General features: G+C 45.6%; 1 protein-coding gene across 6 annotated transcripts in view; it reads left to right on the plus strand.

Annotated features, from left to right (window-relative positions):
- Positions 1-8,812: 8,812 nt before the first annotated feature.
- MCF2L (MCF.2 cell line derived transforming sequence like) overlaps positions 8,813-16,556 on the plus strand; it is a 153,645-nt gene continuing 145,901 nt past the window's right edge. For 2 of the 6 annotated variants that reach the window (XM_084532136.1, XM_084532143.1), the window contains exons 1-2: positions 8,813-8,939; positions 14,079-14,277. In XM_084532136.1, the coding sequence (XP_084388262.1) occupies positions 14,100-14,277 (178 nt within the window). In that variant the 5' untranslated portion in view covers positions 8,813-8,939; positions 14,079-14,099. The remainder of the gene's footprint in view (positions 8,940-14,078; positions 14,278-16,556) is intronic. The other 4 variants (XM_084532145.1, XM_084532147.1, XM_084532149.1 and 1 more) reach the window with 3 other exon arrangements.

The following is a 16,556-nucleotide window of genomic DNA, read 5'->3' on the forward strand; positions in this document are numbered from 1 at the left end:
AACCAGAAGGTGTGAGGGGGGAGTTGCAAAGGTAGCACAACTCAGTACCAGGAGACTACTACCAGGTACCAGGTACTACTCAGTCTAGGAGAGCTTTGCTCCTGCCACAGAGATTGGGTAGGTGCTGAAGCTCTTCACAATCTAAGCTCGTAAGCTGCATGTGAGGAGGTCTTCATTACCTTACAGTTCTGCTGTCCTGGGTGCCCAGAGCTAGTTCACCTTTCTCTTACAGTGTTGGCAGTTTAAGGAAAACGAATTAAAGGCAAAAGCAATCTGCTTTGCCATCCAAGTTGGTAGCAGTGTTCTCACCAAATAGACTGACTGCACAGAAAACATAATTTTCTTTTGGTTGGTGGTACAGTATAATGGGAGAGTGCCTGTACTTTTGAAACCATTACAGATTATGCCAACAAATGTATTCACACAGTCAGGCTGAAGCTATCCTAGAGTGCTTCCACAAAGTGGTTCAGAGCACTGGGTTAGGTGCCTCTCTCTTTCCTGGTGCTTAGGCACAATGTTTGTATATTGCTTTCTCAATTCCCATAATAAAGATTTTAGAGTAATGATTTTGCACATATATGAATCTTTTCTTGAGTAATGCAAGCACATTTACCCATCTCCCTTCTGTTCATCAAGAATTTATTTATTTATTTTTCTACTGAGTGAGCTTCTAGGTAAGGTAGAAAGGTAAATATGGAAGGTGTTTTTCCCTTTCTTCATGTAATGAAGAAAAAATGTACAAATTGCAACTAGATAAAAAGTACTAAATGGAAAAGAGAACGTGATGCATATGGATTTCAGGACGAACAAGTAGCAAGAGGAACAAACTACCTCAAAAGTAGCCAACTTTCTATTTTGCATATAAAAATATTTAATTGTTTAAAGGAAAAAGATCAGAAAGTGCTCTCTAAACAGTATTAATTCTAAATTGAATACCATGTTTTCCTTCAGCTCTTTAAATTATGCACTTTTAGTAAGTTACATTGTAAATTACTTTAAAACTGTTTCTTCTATTCTACAAGCCTACCTTTTTTTTCCTGCAATATATGCAACACTGCTCAATAAAATGTTTCAATGGGTTACTTTTTATATGAAGTGAAATAGGTTAGAGACAGACTGAAATTTCATGGTTTTGCTTTATGCATATTCTGATTTTCCTCAGCTGGCGCTCGACTGAAAGTTAAAAATCGTTTTTGAGCATTCCAATAAAGCCTTGTTGTTGTGTGTTTCCATTAAGTATACTTACAGGTCCTTTCATTTTAATTTCGTTCAAATGCTAAAGCAAAAATCATGTCCATTCATAGGTTTCATTTGCACTGTGAAATGGTGAGATAGGGATAAGAACAAAAACAGCCATTAACTCCTGTCTTTGTACAGAATAAGCTGCCTAATGTCCCCCACGTATGTTTGGATGTGTTTTATCTGAAAATTACAGTGTTGCAGTTCTTTTTTTAACTGATGAGTCTGCAGTGAAATAATAATGGTGACTTTTAATAATTTAAGTCTTTATTTTTCAGTTAAAGGAGACAAATAGGACTAGCATTAAATTTTCAACCACCCAAAGGTTTGTTGTTGTTTTCTATTATTCATTTCAGTTAAGAAACCTCCTGGCGCATTAAGCTTTTAGAAATACTTAGGATGCAGTGTCCTTTAAGGTTCACAGGCTCACTGTTCAGATTACACCAGGAAGAGCTGTTAGCATCCAGTTTCCTTACTTAATGGCTGAAAAACAGAATATGCTTCTCGTCCCTAATGAGGGAAGCAATGCTAATTGTTGTTCAAAAAGCCCATCAACACTCACCTTGAGATTTTAAATGTGCTTTGTAAAGATGCTTGACACTGAAATGTTAATGTCAAAACCACTGCCAGATCTGAAAGCTAAAGTGATCTTGCAATCTAAAAAATACAGAGCTTTAGAAAAGAAGGGGAAAAAAAAATAATAATAAAAAAAAAAAGTGCTGGATCTATTTAACAGCATCAAGCGCTATGCTGACTTTCATTTCAGAAAATGCTTCCAACCCAGGAGCAGGAATATTCTTCCAGGAAATGCTGAGCAGCTTGCTTCTAAGGTGATTATAAATTGCATAGTTAGAGAGAGTTGTCAGTATTAATTAGGTTGAATTCTAACTGTATTCCCAGCGATGAATTGGCATTGTGGTCTCTTATTCTGATAAAATTAGAGGTCAGAAAGAGAAAGTTTGTCTTGTCAGGGACTTCAGGCACAAGACCAAAGCTTAACCCTGATGCAGTGATGCAGCTCAGTAACTATTGGGATTCACCAGCTTTTAAAGTGGCTCAACTTAGAAAGTCCAAAATATGTAGCAGTTTAGCCTAAAAGAGCAGAAGCATCTTGAAAACTTAGGCTGTGGTTTGTAAAATGACTGCACCAGGGGTTTTTGTGTCATTGTACTGAAGGGAACCAGTCCAGCTGCAAAAAATAGCTGAAGATCCCTCCGTTGTAGATTGTATGGCAATGCAGTCATTCTGGCTTCCCTCCGACCTCTCAGGAGGTCCCAAAGCAGAGGATTTGGAATCCACCTTGCTCCAAAGCCCTGGACTTTGTAGGTTGATGGGAAATGCCGTGTACTTCCTGAACTTTCAAATTACAGGGTCCAAAATATACAGTATGAAATGTGGCTAGGAATATTCTTTCATTTCTTAGTTTTGGGGCATACGTTTACAAATCTACATTTACAGGTATGTTCATTCAAACTTCCCTCCATCCTGACACAGTTTAACTACGGTTACAATGTATACACACTGGTAAAATGCTCAGAGGAGCATTCAGGTCCAAAAATACCTGGCTATACCCACACCATGAGAGAGAGGACAGAGAGAGGCTCCTTTCTGTGCCTCCCTCTCTCTTTCTCTTCACAGTCCCTCCAGCACGATGAACCCCTGTTACAAGCCCCGTGTTGGATCCTCGCTGGGGGAGATACCAGCTGGGGAGTGCTTTGTGAGAGGGCTCTTTCCCATGGGAATCCCACGTTGGATGTAGTCGCTCTCTTCTCTTCCTCCTCATCCATCCCCGTTGCTTTCTCAGGTCTCTGAGCACGTTCAGACTCAACCTCATCCAGCCTTTTCTCTGCTGAAATTGTGCATGTTTTGGAAATGAACCCTTTCCCCCTGTGTCCATATACGTTAGTTCATAGAATCACAGAACCATTAGGGTTGGAAGAGCCCGCCAAGATCACCTGCTCCAATCACCCCCCTACCACCACTGTCACCCACCAAGCCATGTCCCCAAGCACCAGGCCCAACCTCTCCTTGCACACCCCCAGGGACGGTGACCCCACCACCTTCCTGGGCAACCCGTCCCAGTGCCTGACTGCTCTTTCTGAGCAGAAATGTCTCCTCATTGCCAACCTGAACCTCCCCTGGTGCAACCTGAGGCCATTCCCTCTGGTCCTGTCACTGGTTACCTCTGAGAAGAGGCTGACCCCAGCTCCCCACACCTTCAAGAGGATCTGTGAACTGATGGGACTTTTTCAATTGTTTTTGTTATTAAAAGTTGTAATTTTGAAGTATTGGGAAAAAGGGATTTTAAATCTGTTGAATTTACCACAAACTACCCATATCCTAGAATTTTGGCAATGTGGAAAGGGAATGGGTATTTAAATTCTCCCACACACCCATGGAAATTCCTGCCCATACCTGAACGATACATTTCCCTCGTGCTGTTCTTGTTCTGCATTGATGATGGTGGTATCCTTCAGCAAAACTTTTGGCAACGTGTCACTCTCCTTAGCCTATCCGAATAATACCCGCACACTCAGCTTTGGTATCTGTTATTTCCAGATGTATCTCATGAGAACCATCTGCCCATTCTTTATTTCCAAATATGTATGAACATTATAAGACAGGAAAGCTGTGAGAATATCTTAATTTTACTGGCAACTAATCTGCTCATCCACGAAATCTCCTCCCTTACTCATTGTTTAAGAGCTGCTGCTATTGTACAGCAATAAATGATTGTTTTTTTTAGAAGGTATTCTTGTTTTTCATAAGGTTAATATCTAACCACCCCATTAACTTTATAACTGCTTTGTTTTGTGAAGATTTACATTCCCCTTACTTTTCGCACTTCACAATTCTGATTTATCATAACAATTTTATATCCATGTATTGAGCCCAGGCAGCATGGTTGGAGTTGCGCTGACTTTGGGCAGAAACCCACGCAGCTGCTGCCAGGCACCACAAATGCTGTGACACTCTTGTCTCTCCCCTGTCTTCTCATCGTCTGTGTGTGGACACTACAGATGCTATATTAAAATGTGTTGGCTTGGGAGTTGAGGAAATACTACAGTAGCCTGAAAATAAATTTCTGATACACAGAGGTCACTCAACTTCTCACATGGGTTGACCTGTCAGTCTGGTGGCTGGCCATTTGACCATTTGCCTGCAACTTGTCTTTTACATGACTATTTCACGGACATTTCATCTTTCTGTCGTGTTACACCGCTCTTCTAATAGGGCTCAGGGCTGCAAATCCAATTTATTCCCTACCACCACACTGGATGCTGTCAAAACTAACCTGCTGTTCTTTACCAGCATTCCTAAAGAAATTCCATGCTTTTGTCCAGTCTTAGCAACTTCTTTCCTTGACTATCAGTCCTTGTTTCAGGCATTTCATGGTGCACAGTCCCAAACTCTGACCCACAGTTTGCATTTCCCACAGAAGAGAGCTTTGACATCCCTTCCTGGCCCATCGCAGCCCAGAGCACACCGTGTGTCCAGTCCCATGCAGGTGCCTGAGCTCCCCACAGAGCCAGCAGAAGACTCTCTGTTGGATGACACACTAATAACAACTGCAGATTGGCGACCACAACTTCCAGCCAAAGTCCTTCAGTAGGTATTTCATTTGTTTGTTAGACATTAAAAGCGTATTTACTGTCCAAATATAAGCAACGGTACTGAATGCAAGCGCAGTGAACTCCGTTAAGGATTCCAGTTATTTTTTAAACTCTTGGGAAAGCCAGGAAAAATATTAACTAGGAGGGAGAGAAAAAATACACAGCATGGGATGTCTCACATCCATGTCCAAGAAGAAAAAAAAAAAAGACAAATATCTCAATAACTTCTGTCACTGAGACCACAGAAATAGACACACGCAATGTTCACAACGCAAATGGCAAATGCAGGATTTGGGGCTCCTGCACAAGCCAGGCTTGCAACCCCATCCTCCCACGTGACGTTTGTTGTTTGCAGCCGTGTCCTCAATACACAGATTAGGAATAATCTTATTTAGATGCCGAGGTGTGGACATTGCAGCCTGAGGCAGGAGGGGTTTGAAGGCCCTAAGCATCTTTAGCGTCACAGGACTCCAGGCTGGGAATTTTCTCGCTTGCCTTCAGATGTACTCAAGGTGCCAGCTTACAGACAGATCTCCCAGTCCGCCCAGCACCTTTCATGGATGTGGGACGGCTAACGAGGGGCCTGGCCTGACTCCTGTAACCCTGAAAGGAAGGAAGGGAGGAGAGGAAAGGGAATCATTTGCTCCGCACGTCACAGATGCTTCACAGGCACCAGAAGCTGGAAGAGTCTGATACTGTGCCAGCCCCCGAGGAAAACAACAGGGCAGATTTTCCACGGCCACTTCCAGTGTGATCTTGCTAGAAATCTCACCTATTTGCAGGATCGAGGCAGAGGAGGTGCTTGCCTGTGCCTGTGGGGAGCCACTTTGTGCCGTGCACGGGGCACTGGGATCGCGGAGCAAGGGGAAAGCAAGAGACTTCCCCTGCATTAGCTATGGTGAGGGGTCCAGGGTTTCCCTTGGTCCCTGCTCCTGTTGCTACGGATTTCCTAGGGCTTTCCAATACATGGGTCCAACCACGGGATTCCCCCGTTTCAGCTAATTCCCTGGAAATTGGTAGTTTTCTTCCTGGTTTACTCATTTCTCTTACACCCTACAATATTGAAGCGTATCTTTGCTATTGCCAGTGCCCGCCTTCCTAGCTGGTACAGCAGCGAGCTGGGAGCCCGTGTCTCCAGCTGGGAGCCTAACCAAGCTGAATTTGAATGAGGATTTCAGTTTTGCTCCAGGGCCAGGTAAAAAGTCTCCCCTTTCACCATCTGTTTTGCAAAGCCCAAGCACGTGCGCTGCTTTTTGATCTAAACCAGTCCAGGAAGGGCATCAAAGAGCAGTTGGCGTGCACATTTCCTTTTTCCTTGTAGCTAATTAGATTTTGTCCCACTCATTGTGCACATCTGAGTGACCTGTGCATTGGGTTCCTCCACAAACCAGCTCCTTTCAGTGCAATCCCATTTCTTATGGCAGCAGTCCTGGGTTTCACCAAGAACTCCGGTTGGCACCAGAGCATCTCAGTGACACAAAAGGATCGTCCAGCCGAACCTTCAGCCCTGCCCCTTGATAAAATCTCACTTACTACAGCCTAAAAGGAGACCTGTAGGCTACTCTGGTTATTCTACGTCATCCAGCTCAAGTTTTCAGCCACAGAATATGCCTGAAAACAGGACTTTTTCTATTATTTATGGAGAAACTGCTGTTATTTTCAGTGAGTTCTTCGGATTTTTATTAAGGTAAATATTTCATAGCAGAGGAGGAGGAATTTCTAGAGATGCTTTAAACCATCAGAAAGCAGCGCGTGATTGTGCGGTGTCCCCTGAGCCTGTGAGTCATGTTTGTTAACGTTTGCAGTGCAGCAAGAAGACAGGCGAGGTTTTTTGGGAACACATTTTGCTCACATTTTGCACAAACGTGGAATTTTTGCAGCCTACCGACGGGATTCTCTACAGTCGGCTCTCCATCTTGTCCCACTTCAGTCGCACTTCGGTGGTATTATCACAAATAAATCATTCAGCCCAGTGCTGTGCTGTACATGTCTCTATCGCTACAATTCTCTTTTCAAACTGCCTCTCCTTAAATCAAATTCATTCTCCATCATTCACTATGCATTGCCTTTACTATAAAAAAGAGAATTATTATCAGTCTATTTTAAAAATATTTTGAGTTCCCTTTTCTCTTTGGACAATTATGGCTATTTTATTTTCAGCAGGTTTCAAAAATCTTCCTAACAGAGCTTGAAGAACTTTTCTAAATAACTAAAAGCTTCGAAGCCTATTTTTCTGGATATTTTTCTCATCAGATTACTAAGTGTTTAAAGCTGCTGATCCCATACAGGACCTAGCTCCTATAATAAAGAAAGCCTTCAGATACGTGGTGACACAATTCACATAACCTCTTCCTGACAACCAACCTGTTGTCATTTTGCAGCCAGCCCAGACATCGTAGCTGGCAGAAACAGCTCGTATTAAGAGAACATCTTCCTGTAGCATCTCGGTTGATTCTTCTCTCTCCTGAAGCACGCATGTGTCGAGTCACAGCACAGGGCATGTAGCAGCAATTCCACATTCATACACCTCGGTATATCTCCTCCTGGTTTACAATTTAAAGTAAACCAAGTAAACCTGTATCTCATGCTGTTCTGGATAAATTTGGCATCGGGCACTAAGCCAGGAGAAGCTAATGCCCAAGCCAAAGCCCCTCCACTGAAAACAGTCATCTATCTTCCCCATCCTCATTCCCAAAGCACAGCTTTGGCTTTGAAGATCTTGCTGAGTTTGTCCCTTCATCACCTGCAGTGTCTGCAACAGCATGTCCAGCACCACAGCATTATTACGTCCTTCTGGACTTTCTCATCCCAGCTTTTGTTTGAGCTGATAAGTTTAAGAAAATCAGCAAAACCTTATTGATGGTGCTTATTGATAGCCCTTTCGCATTGCCAGGGCATGAGAAACACAACGTACTGCATTTGAAGAAGCAGCTCGGTTGTACAGTTTTTGCCCGAGCCATAAGACTTGATTGTTTTGCAGCCCTTGGGAGTCCCAAGCTGCTCCTTTTATTTAGGATGGATATCTTAACCCACTTTCACCTTCAGCTGTCGTAATGTAGGAGCACAGGTTTGCTTCAGTGGCTGACTTTATTAATGTCTTCGGAACTGCTAAATGTCACCTGTTCTTGACATTTGCTTGAAAGTTTCCCTGATGACACGCACCCCAGCTTCTTGGCACGGCCAGACCCAAGAGTATATATGGAATATAGCATCCTTATTCAAAGCTGATGTTATACTGATATTTTATTTAATGCAGAGCAAACAATATTTGAGAGGAAACAAAAGAAAGGCTGTTCATAATGAAATAAATTTCCTCCACAAGTTCTCATACTACTAGCCCCTACCACTGGACCTTCTTCCGAGCAAAGCCTTCTGCAGAAATCCCACTAAATCAAAAAGCACTCGGTCTTCTTGTCTGACCCAATCCTTGAGACCCTAAATCAGTCCCTAAGGCTGTGGTGTGCGACACAACCAGCACAGGGGACCACAGAAGTGACGTCTCCTCTGTCCCCCACAGCCTCTCACCTCACGGGGCCGGCTGTGAGCGCCCCAAATCCGGCACCTCCTCGCTGAGGGTGCCCCCGCACCTCCACTCAATGCCCCCAGGAGAAACTTCTCGTCCCCCCTTTCCCCAAAAAATCCCAAAAAAAGGACCCGGCGGGAGCGGGCGCCTCAGCCCCAAAAGCCGCGGGCGGCGGGCGGGAAGCGGCTCCCCTCCCTCGGGTGCCCTCAAGGGCTCCCTCCCCGGCCCCCCTCAGCTTGAGGGCCGAGGGAAGGAGGCAGCCGAGCGCTGCAGGTGCCCGGGGGGAAATAAATTTCCTCCGGCCGGCGGGCAGGAGGCGGACAAAGGGCGGCCCTCGGCAGCCGGCACGGCGGGGCGCTGACAAAAGGCAGCCGCCGGCCCCCCGCTACCCACCCGGCCGCGGGCGGGGCCCCGCGGCGCCTCCCTCTCTCCCTCCTTTTCTCTCTCCCTCCTTCCCTCCCGGCTCTGCCTCCTCTCCCTTCTTCTCCCCCACTCGCCCGGGCGAGCTCCGGAGCGCCGGCGGCAGCGGCCACGGCCACCGGGTCCTGGGGCAGGGCGCTGAGGTGAGTGGGGACCCCCCTTCCCGCCCGCCCGCCCGCCACCATCTTGTGGGGGGCGGCGGCGGCGGTGGCGGTGGCCGCGGGGCTGGGGCTTGTCCCGGGGGGGTCGCCCTGCATCGCCCCTTCTCTTCTCTTCTTCTCCTCTCTCCTCTCCTCGGTTTTGGTGGCGGCGAGGGTTCGGGGTGCGAGGAGAGGAAGCGAAACAAAGGCGGGGACCTGCGTGGAAATAAGCGGATAACACGGGCTGAGGGGCGCGGTGGGCGCTGCGGGATGCTGAGCCAGCGCCTCAGCGGCTGTCCCGCTTCAACCCCCGGGTTTCCCAGCAGAAGGGGTGCCCGGGGGTTTGTAGGGAGCATCCCGAAAGCGGGGACAAAGCCGGAGCTGGAGTGGAGATGTTTCACTCGGGCAGGGGTCCCCCGTCCCCCGCAGCGGCTGAGGCAGAGGGGGGGGAGCCGCGTGTGCTGCTTGTTGGTGCCTGTGGTGGCTCTGGGCTCGGGTTTTTCCTCCCGACTTCTGCTTCTCCTCGTCCCGGCAAGAGGAAGGAGGCTGAAGTGTTTGCCATCCCAAAGTCAGAAGGAGAGATGTGTTCAAAGATTAATTTCCACCCCCCCACCCCCCTCCGAAAGCCTTACAGAAGAATGAGCAGCCAGCAGAACCTCCGCTAACGGGGGCTCACTGGGCACAGGTTGGTCAGCATGGTGAAAAACAAAGAATAAAACATTAAACGCAAACGGACATCTGCTTTAAAAGATCACGCAGGTAGGAAGGGAATGGCAAAAAAATGTTTCGGACCACAATTCAGGAGGGAACTTGAACACGCTCCGAATAAAAGTTGCAGGGTAGAGGGCTGAGTGCTCCCCTAGCTCTTGTTGGTGTCACGGGTAATTTCTTGTGGTCCAGGCCTGGCTGCAAGCACACAACCCACTTCTTTACCCTTATCCCTTCTTCTTATAGGGAAATTGGGGAGCATCCCTGCGACTTTTTGCTGTTGAACTCGGAAATTCGTGTGTTTCAGGCAGCTTCCAGAAGTGACAAGTTTCACTGGTTCAGGACCAGGCTATGCAGAAGTAGTTCCAGAGGTTGCGTGGACAAGCTTTATTTGTTTGTTTTCTGACAAAATATCTGTGAAGGCAGTCCTGAAGGTAACCACCTGTGTGCACTGCTGGGGCTCTGCAGAGGTTTCGAAACAGCCACCGGCTTAATCATCCTAAAACGTCCACTTACTTAAAACTCTTAATTCAGTGCCCCTTTCAAGATGAAAGTTGTCGACAGTTGCCATTTCTAACCAAATTACCCTGCTGGGTAAATCTATAGGAACTTCATTAGGAAGCATTCAGCATGGTTACTCAACAGCAAATTCAATCCCAAATAGCTCCGAAGGAAGCCTGCCGCTCCTTTCCGAAAGGGGCTCCTTTGTCTTGCAGGGGAGGTTTGGGGAGACTTGGCAAACCTCAGCCAGGCGGGTTACAGTAAAAGGCTGAGCTACGGGGCTTGGGATTTTTTTTTTATGGGATATTGCAAAATGCTTTTGACCTCTGCCACGCAGGGGTTGGGAAGGAGGAGGACGAGAAGGGACTCGTGGAGCAGTTCTGTGATGAGCCCTTTGAAAATGGACACCTCGTACGTGTTTGTCAGCGGGTCCGTGGGACGAGGTGCCCCAAGCCATCCCTCGGGGACCACTGGCCTCCGAGCCGGGGAGGGCGCGGGCGCGCTGCGTGATGTGGCCGCTGACCAAAGGCGCTGTCCCAGGAGCTTTGTCCGGAGAGAGGTCTTTGACATCCCAAACATTGATGTTTCCGAGCTTGTTTCCATGATAAATAAGTGCAAAATAAACAGAACGTGCCATGTGTTTACTGACGGATGGAAAGTAGCAGCTATTTTGTTTGTTTCAGCTGAGCTACCCGAGGAAATAGGGTTTGCGTGCTTGGCCGTGGGCATCTCCGAGTCAAAGGAAAGGTTTTGAACAGGGTGGCTTCGTGATGATGGCAGCGTCTTGCATGTGTTGTGGCTTTGCACCTGCAGGAATAACACATTGGTGGGTCAGAAATTCAGGCTTCTTGTGAGAACAGCTCACACACAAGGAGAGGTTTGTCGGTGTTTAAAACACGGGGTGAAGCACGCAGCCCCCTCACCCTGCACAAAGTGCTGCGGAGCTCTCTCAGCATCTCTCGTGTGTCAGGCTTATTTTAAAAATGAGGCAGAGCTTGTCATTCCCTGGGGTTTTGAGGAAAAATCTCGGAAATGTGAGCCAAGTGGAAACAGATACAGATGAAGAGCAGCTCTGGAGGGACATCAGTTGCTCTGTGTTGTGTTTCAGAGCCTCGAAGCATCACGCCGTGTGTTGAGGCCGCTGTGCTTAGCTGGCTTCTAGTGGACGGGACAAGCAACGAGTGGCGACGGCAACTTTGCAGCATGGGGGCAGGAGGAGAAGAGATGTGGATGCCTAATTCTGAGAGCTCAGTTTTCAGGAACGTAGGTGGCTTGGTGGGAGTTTTTAAAGACTGAGGAAAAAATGGGTTTGCTAATAATGATCTCTAGGCAACGAGAAACCCCGTAAGGTGGTGCTTTGCTCACATTCAGGTTAACGTTGCTCAGAGGCTGATTTTCACTGGAAATGGAGGTCTGTCACCTTCACGGACGTGAAGTTTGCACAAAATGGACAACAAGACGCTTCACGGGTCCGGTATCTTACTAAACTCGAGGGCCTTTGTTTTTTCCTGTGATGGACAGAAGTGGAAATGCCTCTTGTATCGCAGCCAGGCTTCTGAGGGACTTGAGATATGGTTCACGTGAGGACGCCTGCAGCTGGCGGGGAGGAAGTTGCAGCTTTGTCCACGTTTCGTGTCACGCTTGCAAGAAGCTCTTCCCTTGCCCTCACGCTCTGCTGTGAGGGTCTGGGAGCAGCATGGTGTCTTTTGGAGCCTGTAGCTCTGGAAATGGAAGCAGAATTTGACAATTTATGTGGTATTACCCTGTCACGTACCTGCAGGGTGCTGTAGGGATGATGTGATGTGTGTTTATCTGCTCCTCCCCTTTGTCAGAGCTCTTAAAATCCGCTCCTGGGTTAACTAACAAAGGGTAAAATGTTCTTGTGTGGCTGCCCCAAGAGGAGGAAGAAAGACAGCTGAGGGACTGCCACTTAAACTTGTGAGCCTTCCTCCAATGGTTGCCTGCAAGCTGAAAAATTGAATTAATAGGCAAGCATTTCTCTTATTAAACGCGGCTGATTTTCTTCTTCCTTTGAAGAGGCCTCAGTTTAGTGCTTGCTAAAGAGCCTTGCAGATCCTTTGAAACCGGCGTTCCCTACATAAGTCCAGTGATGATTTCTAACGCTCCGTGGAGGCCTTTTAAATAAAAAATGAGGACGTTTATCTTGAAGGACTTCTTCGTACCCAGTTGAAATGTTGATCACAGTAAAGCTCCAAATGAATTAATACATTAATCTTTAAATTGATTTTTTCTTTTAAAATCACAGAAGGGTATTCCGCAGGCCCTGGAGATAGAGGGGAGAATGGCCGGGGTTTTGATGCTGTTGCTCTTTCCCTCCTCTTTCTGAGCAAAATGTGGAAGGGCAAGAGTAGAAATACAGTATCTGTAAGGGCAGAACTCGAGTAGTTTAAAAGGCATTCATAAAATCCCATTAAAACCCTGGGGAGTCTTGAAGGGCCACGAGTCAAGTGGGTTCCCTCTCTGTCACCGGGTCCTGAGCTGTTGGCTCCAAAAGTTCGCATTCCTGCTCTTAAAAATCAAAATAAGGAAAATTTGTGGGTCAGGAAACCTAATTAAACGAGAATTAAGGTCAGAAATGTGTGTCTCTCGCTGCATGTTTCAGTATAATTATTTCTGGCGATCTTCGGGAGTTCCTGTTCCTTAAGGAAAGGCAATAAATGAGGATTTTATTCGTAATTTGCTGATGGCTGAAGCGTAGCTCCACATGCATTGCGGTTCACCTTTCATAGAGTGGGGGAAAATCCACTGCAGCTTGGAGATTTGGTTCTCTTTCAGAGCAGATTCCCGCTTTCTAGGGGGGGGGGAAAAAGAAGTTCAGGACCAGAAAACTTCACACTTTGCTAAGTGGCTTTAAGAAGAGAAATATTTCATGTTTCGCGGGTAATTGAAAGCCTCAGAAAACGGGAAAAGGGAAAATTGTAGCTACTGTGCCACCGGGTAGGAGTAAAGGGCAATGGCTTTCTTTGAGCTGGTAAGAAGATGATGACAGAGATGCTGCGTGGTCCTTGGGCAGTTCCTGGTAAAACAGCTGCTAAATAACGCAGCTTCAGGAAGGGGAGATCCCCCTTTGTGTACGAGAGGAAGAACACGGTGGCTCCCTGGCGTCCGTGGATGCAAATTTAGCAAGCTGCAGGTGTTTGGGTGCAGCTCCTGCTTTACCTGCGGGCACGAATCGGGCTGGTGATGAGCTCTGGCCAGGCTCGGGGTGCTGCTGCCGCTCGCTCCTCCTCAGGAAGGGCAGCATCCAAAGCCCCGGGCGCTCGGTCAGGAGCCAAACCACACGGGGCTGCGCTATCGCTCCTTCCTGCCACGCTGCCAGCGTCAAGGCTGCCTCCAGTTAATGTGTTTGGTAACTTTTCTGACAGTAGCTTCAGTTCCCTGTGCTGGGGGAAGCGTTACATCGGTTATAATCCCTGCGTTGTTTTGCTTTTTTTGACAGTTTGTGTTCTTTCACCTAGTTAAATCGGGTTCCAGGGGGTGTTTTAAAGACAAATACTGACTTGTTCTGCTGAAAATACAAAGGGATGTTTATATTTTTTGCCTTTATACAATTGATACTAAGATTACACGCACTTTGATTTTTGTATATTGGTTTTTTGTGTGTCTGATTGGCTCACAGACCTATAATGTAAGCACTTCGAGAAGCTACGGGGGTCTCTTGAGGTTTTTATTTGGATACATGTCGCGGATAGCTATTATTCACTAATGTGACACCACATATGCTTATTACAAACCTCCAATTTCTTGTTTTCTTCAAATAAAATCAAAGGTCCCAGTAATCTGTACATGACTGTCAAACGTTTGAGGATTTCCTTTTAAGTAGGTAGGGTTGTGGTGTTTGTTTGTGGTTTTTTTTTTTTTTTTTTGGCACTTCTTGCTGCAAGCAATTTTCTGTTTGTTCTCCAATTGCAGAAATCAACTCCCAGCCTTTTCATGTCTGACTACTGGTATTGGAGGTTGGTCCCGTGCAAAGAATCTGGCAGCTGCAACTGTTTCGCGACGGGCCATCAGTCTAATGAGGAGAAAGAAGAAGAGACGAACCATCAGGTCGTGGTGTCAGACATCATGCAGCTTGTGCGAGACAAGCAGGAGGTGCCGGAAAGAACAGAAGGTGAGAAAAACATGGGGTATTTTGAAAACTGTCCTGCTGGCTGCCCAACTGGACTAAGGAGGGGACCGATGGCTTTGAGGATTTGAGCAATGGTGTCGCATCGCGTGCAATGACAGTGGGGAACCCAAATAAAGCAGCAGCCAAATATTCACTCGGAGGAGGGCGATGTCAGCACAAAAACAAATGTTTAGTAGCATCCAGCAAAGAGTGAAGGCTTTTACTCAAGAGTCCTGATGCTTGTCATAAGGAATTGAAATAATTGCAGAAAGTAATTGATTAGCAAAAAATAGTCATCCCACAGAAACCTGACCTACCTTCCCTCCTGTTTTAAAATCCTGCTCTAGACAAGCTGCTCAGAGAAGCAAGCACAAAGTACCTCGGCACTTTATCATACTGTTTTTGTTGCTGAGATCCATAAGCAGGAGAAAAATACAGTGAGTGCTAGGATATAGTGACAAGGATTAAGAGTTATTTTTTTCCTATACCATATTGTATTTATCCAGGCAGAAGATTGTTACTTTCATATCTGAACGAAGCGGTCTTTGCCTTGGTACTAATGTAGATGGAATATAATGCCATAATTTGATAATCCTTTGCATCTGATAGCAATTGATCTTTATTAATTCATATTCTTTTGATTTTATTAAATTAAAAAAAAAAAAAAAAACTCCTAGGAAATTAAAAAATATCTGCAGACATTCATACAAACCTCTTTAGCTAGGAATATGATCCAAAACCGGAAAGGTGAAATCCACTAAAATGCAGTTTTGCATTTATTATACAATTACAAGGCAGTATATGGCTCCTTTGTAATAAAGGCAAAAAAAAGCGGTTCTTTCAGCCTGAATGAGCTGATGATGCTGGTGCTAGTACAGAAGAAAACAATTCCTATTCTGCTGTGGCTTAGAAGGAAGCAGTTATCAGAGTAAGCGTTTTATTCATGTGCAAGTGAGGTCTCTGCCAGGATGCAACACTTCTTTTGAGGTCAGCAAAGAAAGATGCAAAAAAAACCCTTGCAGAAATTCCAGAGAAAGATGTCAGGATGGTCAGAGAATGACACGATACAAATTCTGTGGAAATCATGAGTGTGTATCTAGACTAAAAGAGAAAACTGGAATGGAGAGAGGATGCATACTCTGACTTTTATGGTGGAGATCTTGGATGTCTTTGTGAATTAAGGAAGAAGGTGAACACTTACACATGGTTCATTTTCTTACTGTCCATATCTAATGGAATAAGGATAGGGAAATGCCCAATTTGATTTCTGCAGAGAAGGTTTAGACTGTTTAAGAGCTTGCACAGTCTCTAGCGTACTCTTTATGAAATCTCCAGTGAAACAAACCGCTGCTACAAGTGGCCTGGGTGTACTCCTCTCAGTGCTTTGAGCTAGGCTAGGAGATTTTTGAGAAGTTTTTTTCATGAACAACACTTCCGTGATGGAAGAACAAACAGGGCCTGGAGTATGAAGTCAGAAGAAATGAGTTGTCCTGTCATCTAAAGGATTAAGATGGAAAATTGCTACTCTTCCTCTGTATATTTGTGTTAGGGTTGTGTTAGGTTTAGACTAATACGTGCGTGTTCTCTGTTGATGTAACAGGAAATCAAAGGTTGAGTGGTTGATCCACAAGAGAAGCTCATGAACTGCACAGCTCAGAGTGAACGCAGTGAAAGCAGACCAGGAACTGAGCGGGTTTTCATGCTTATGTAGACATGGGACTACCTGTGATAACCTGCCCATACTAGGCTATGTTTATTTCAGCTTTTAGCTATGGTTGTTGTTGGCTTTCTTTCACTGAGTCCATGTAAGAGCCATATGAGGTTTAGTGAAAAAGGTCCTGGACTATGTTTCCTGGTCCAAAGTATAGCAGATTTTTTTCATTGACATTTACCTCCATGCCTGACTTGACAACTGAATTGCAGGCCATTAATCAAAACTGAAATGCTCTTGATACTACTCTTTGTGCCTGGAAAAAGTGGGGCATAGTTTTCAAAATACGTACATTTGTGTTCTTTTGACTTGTAGAAGAGAACGGTGTAGACCAGGAAAGGAGCTCTACCAGAACTAGGAATGAGAAACTTAGCTGCAGATAATTTTTTGGTAAATTGATTGAATTTTAAGTGCAGTCTGAAAGCTCTGTGTGTGTCGTAACTGATACTATTGCTAGTATCAGGGATTTAATGAATTGTTGTGTTTATGGCCATTTTGTCGAGTTTTGACTTGTAAGAAATTACGGTTCTTTATTAATACAATCTTCATGTTAATATTTTCTGACTTCGTT

Source organism: Aythya ferina, assembly GCF_964211825.1.
Source record: "Aythya ferina genome assembly, chromosome: 1".
In the NCBI taxonomy this organism is placed as follows: Eukaryota; Metazoa; Chordata; class Aves; order Anseriformes; family Anatidae; genus Aythya; species Aythya ferina.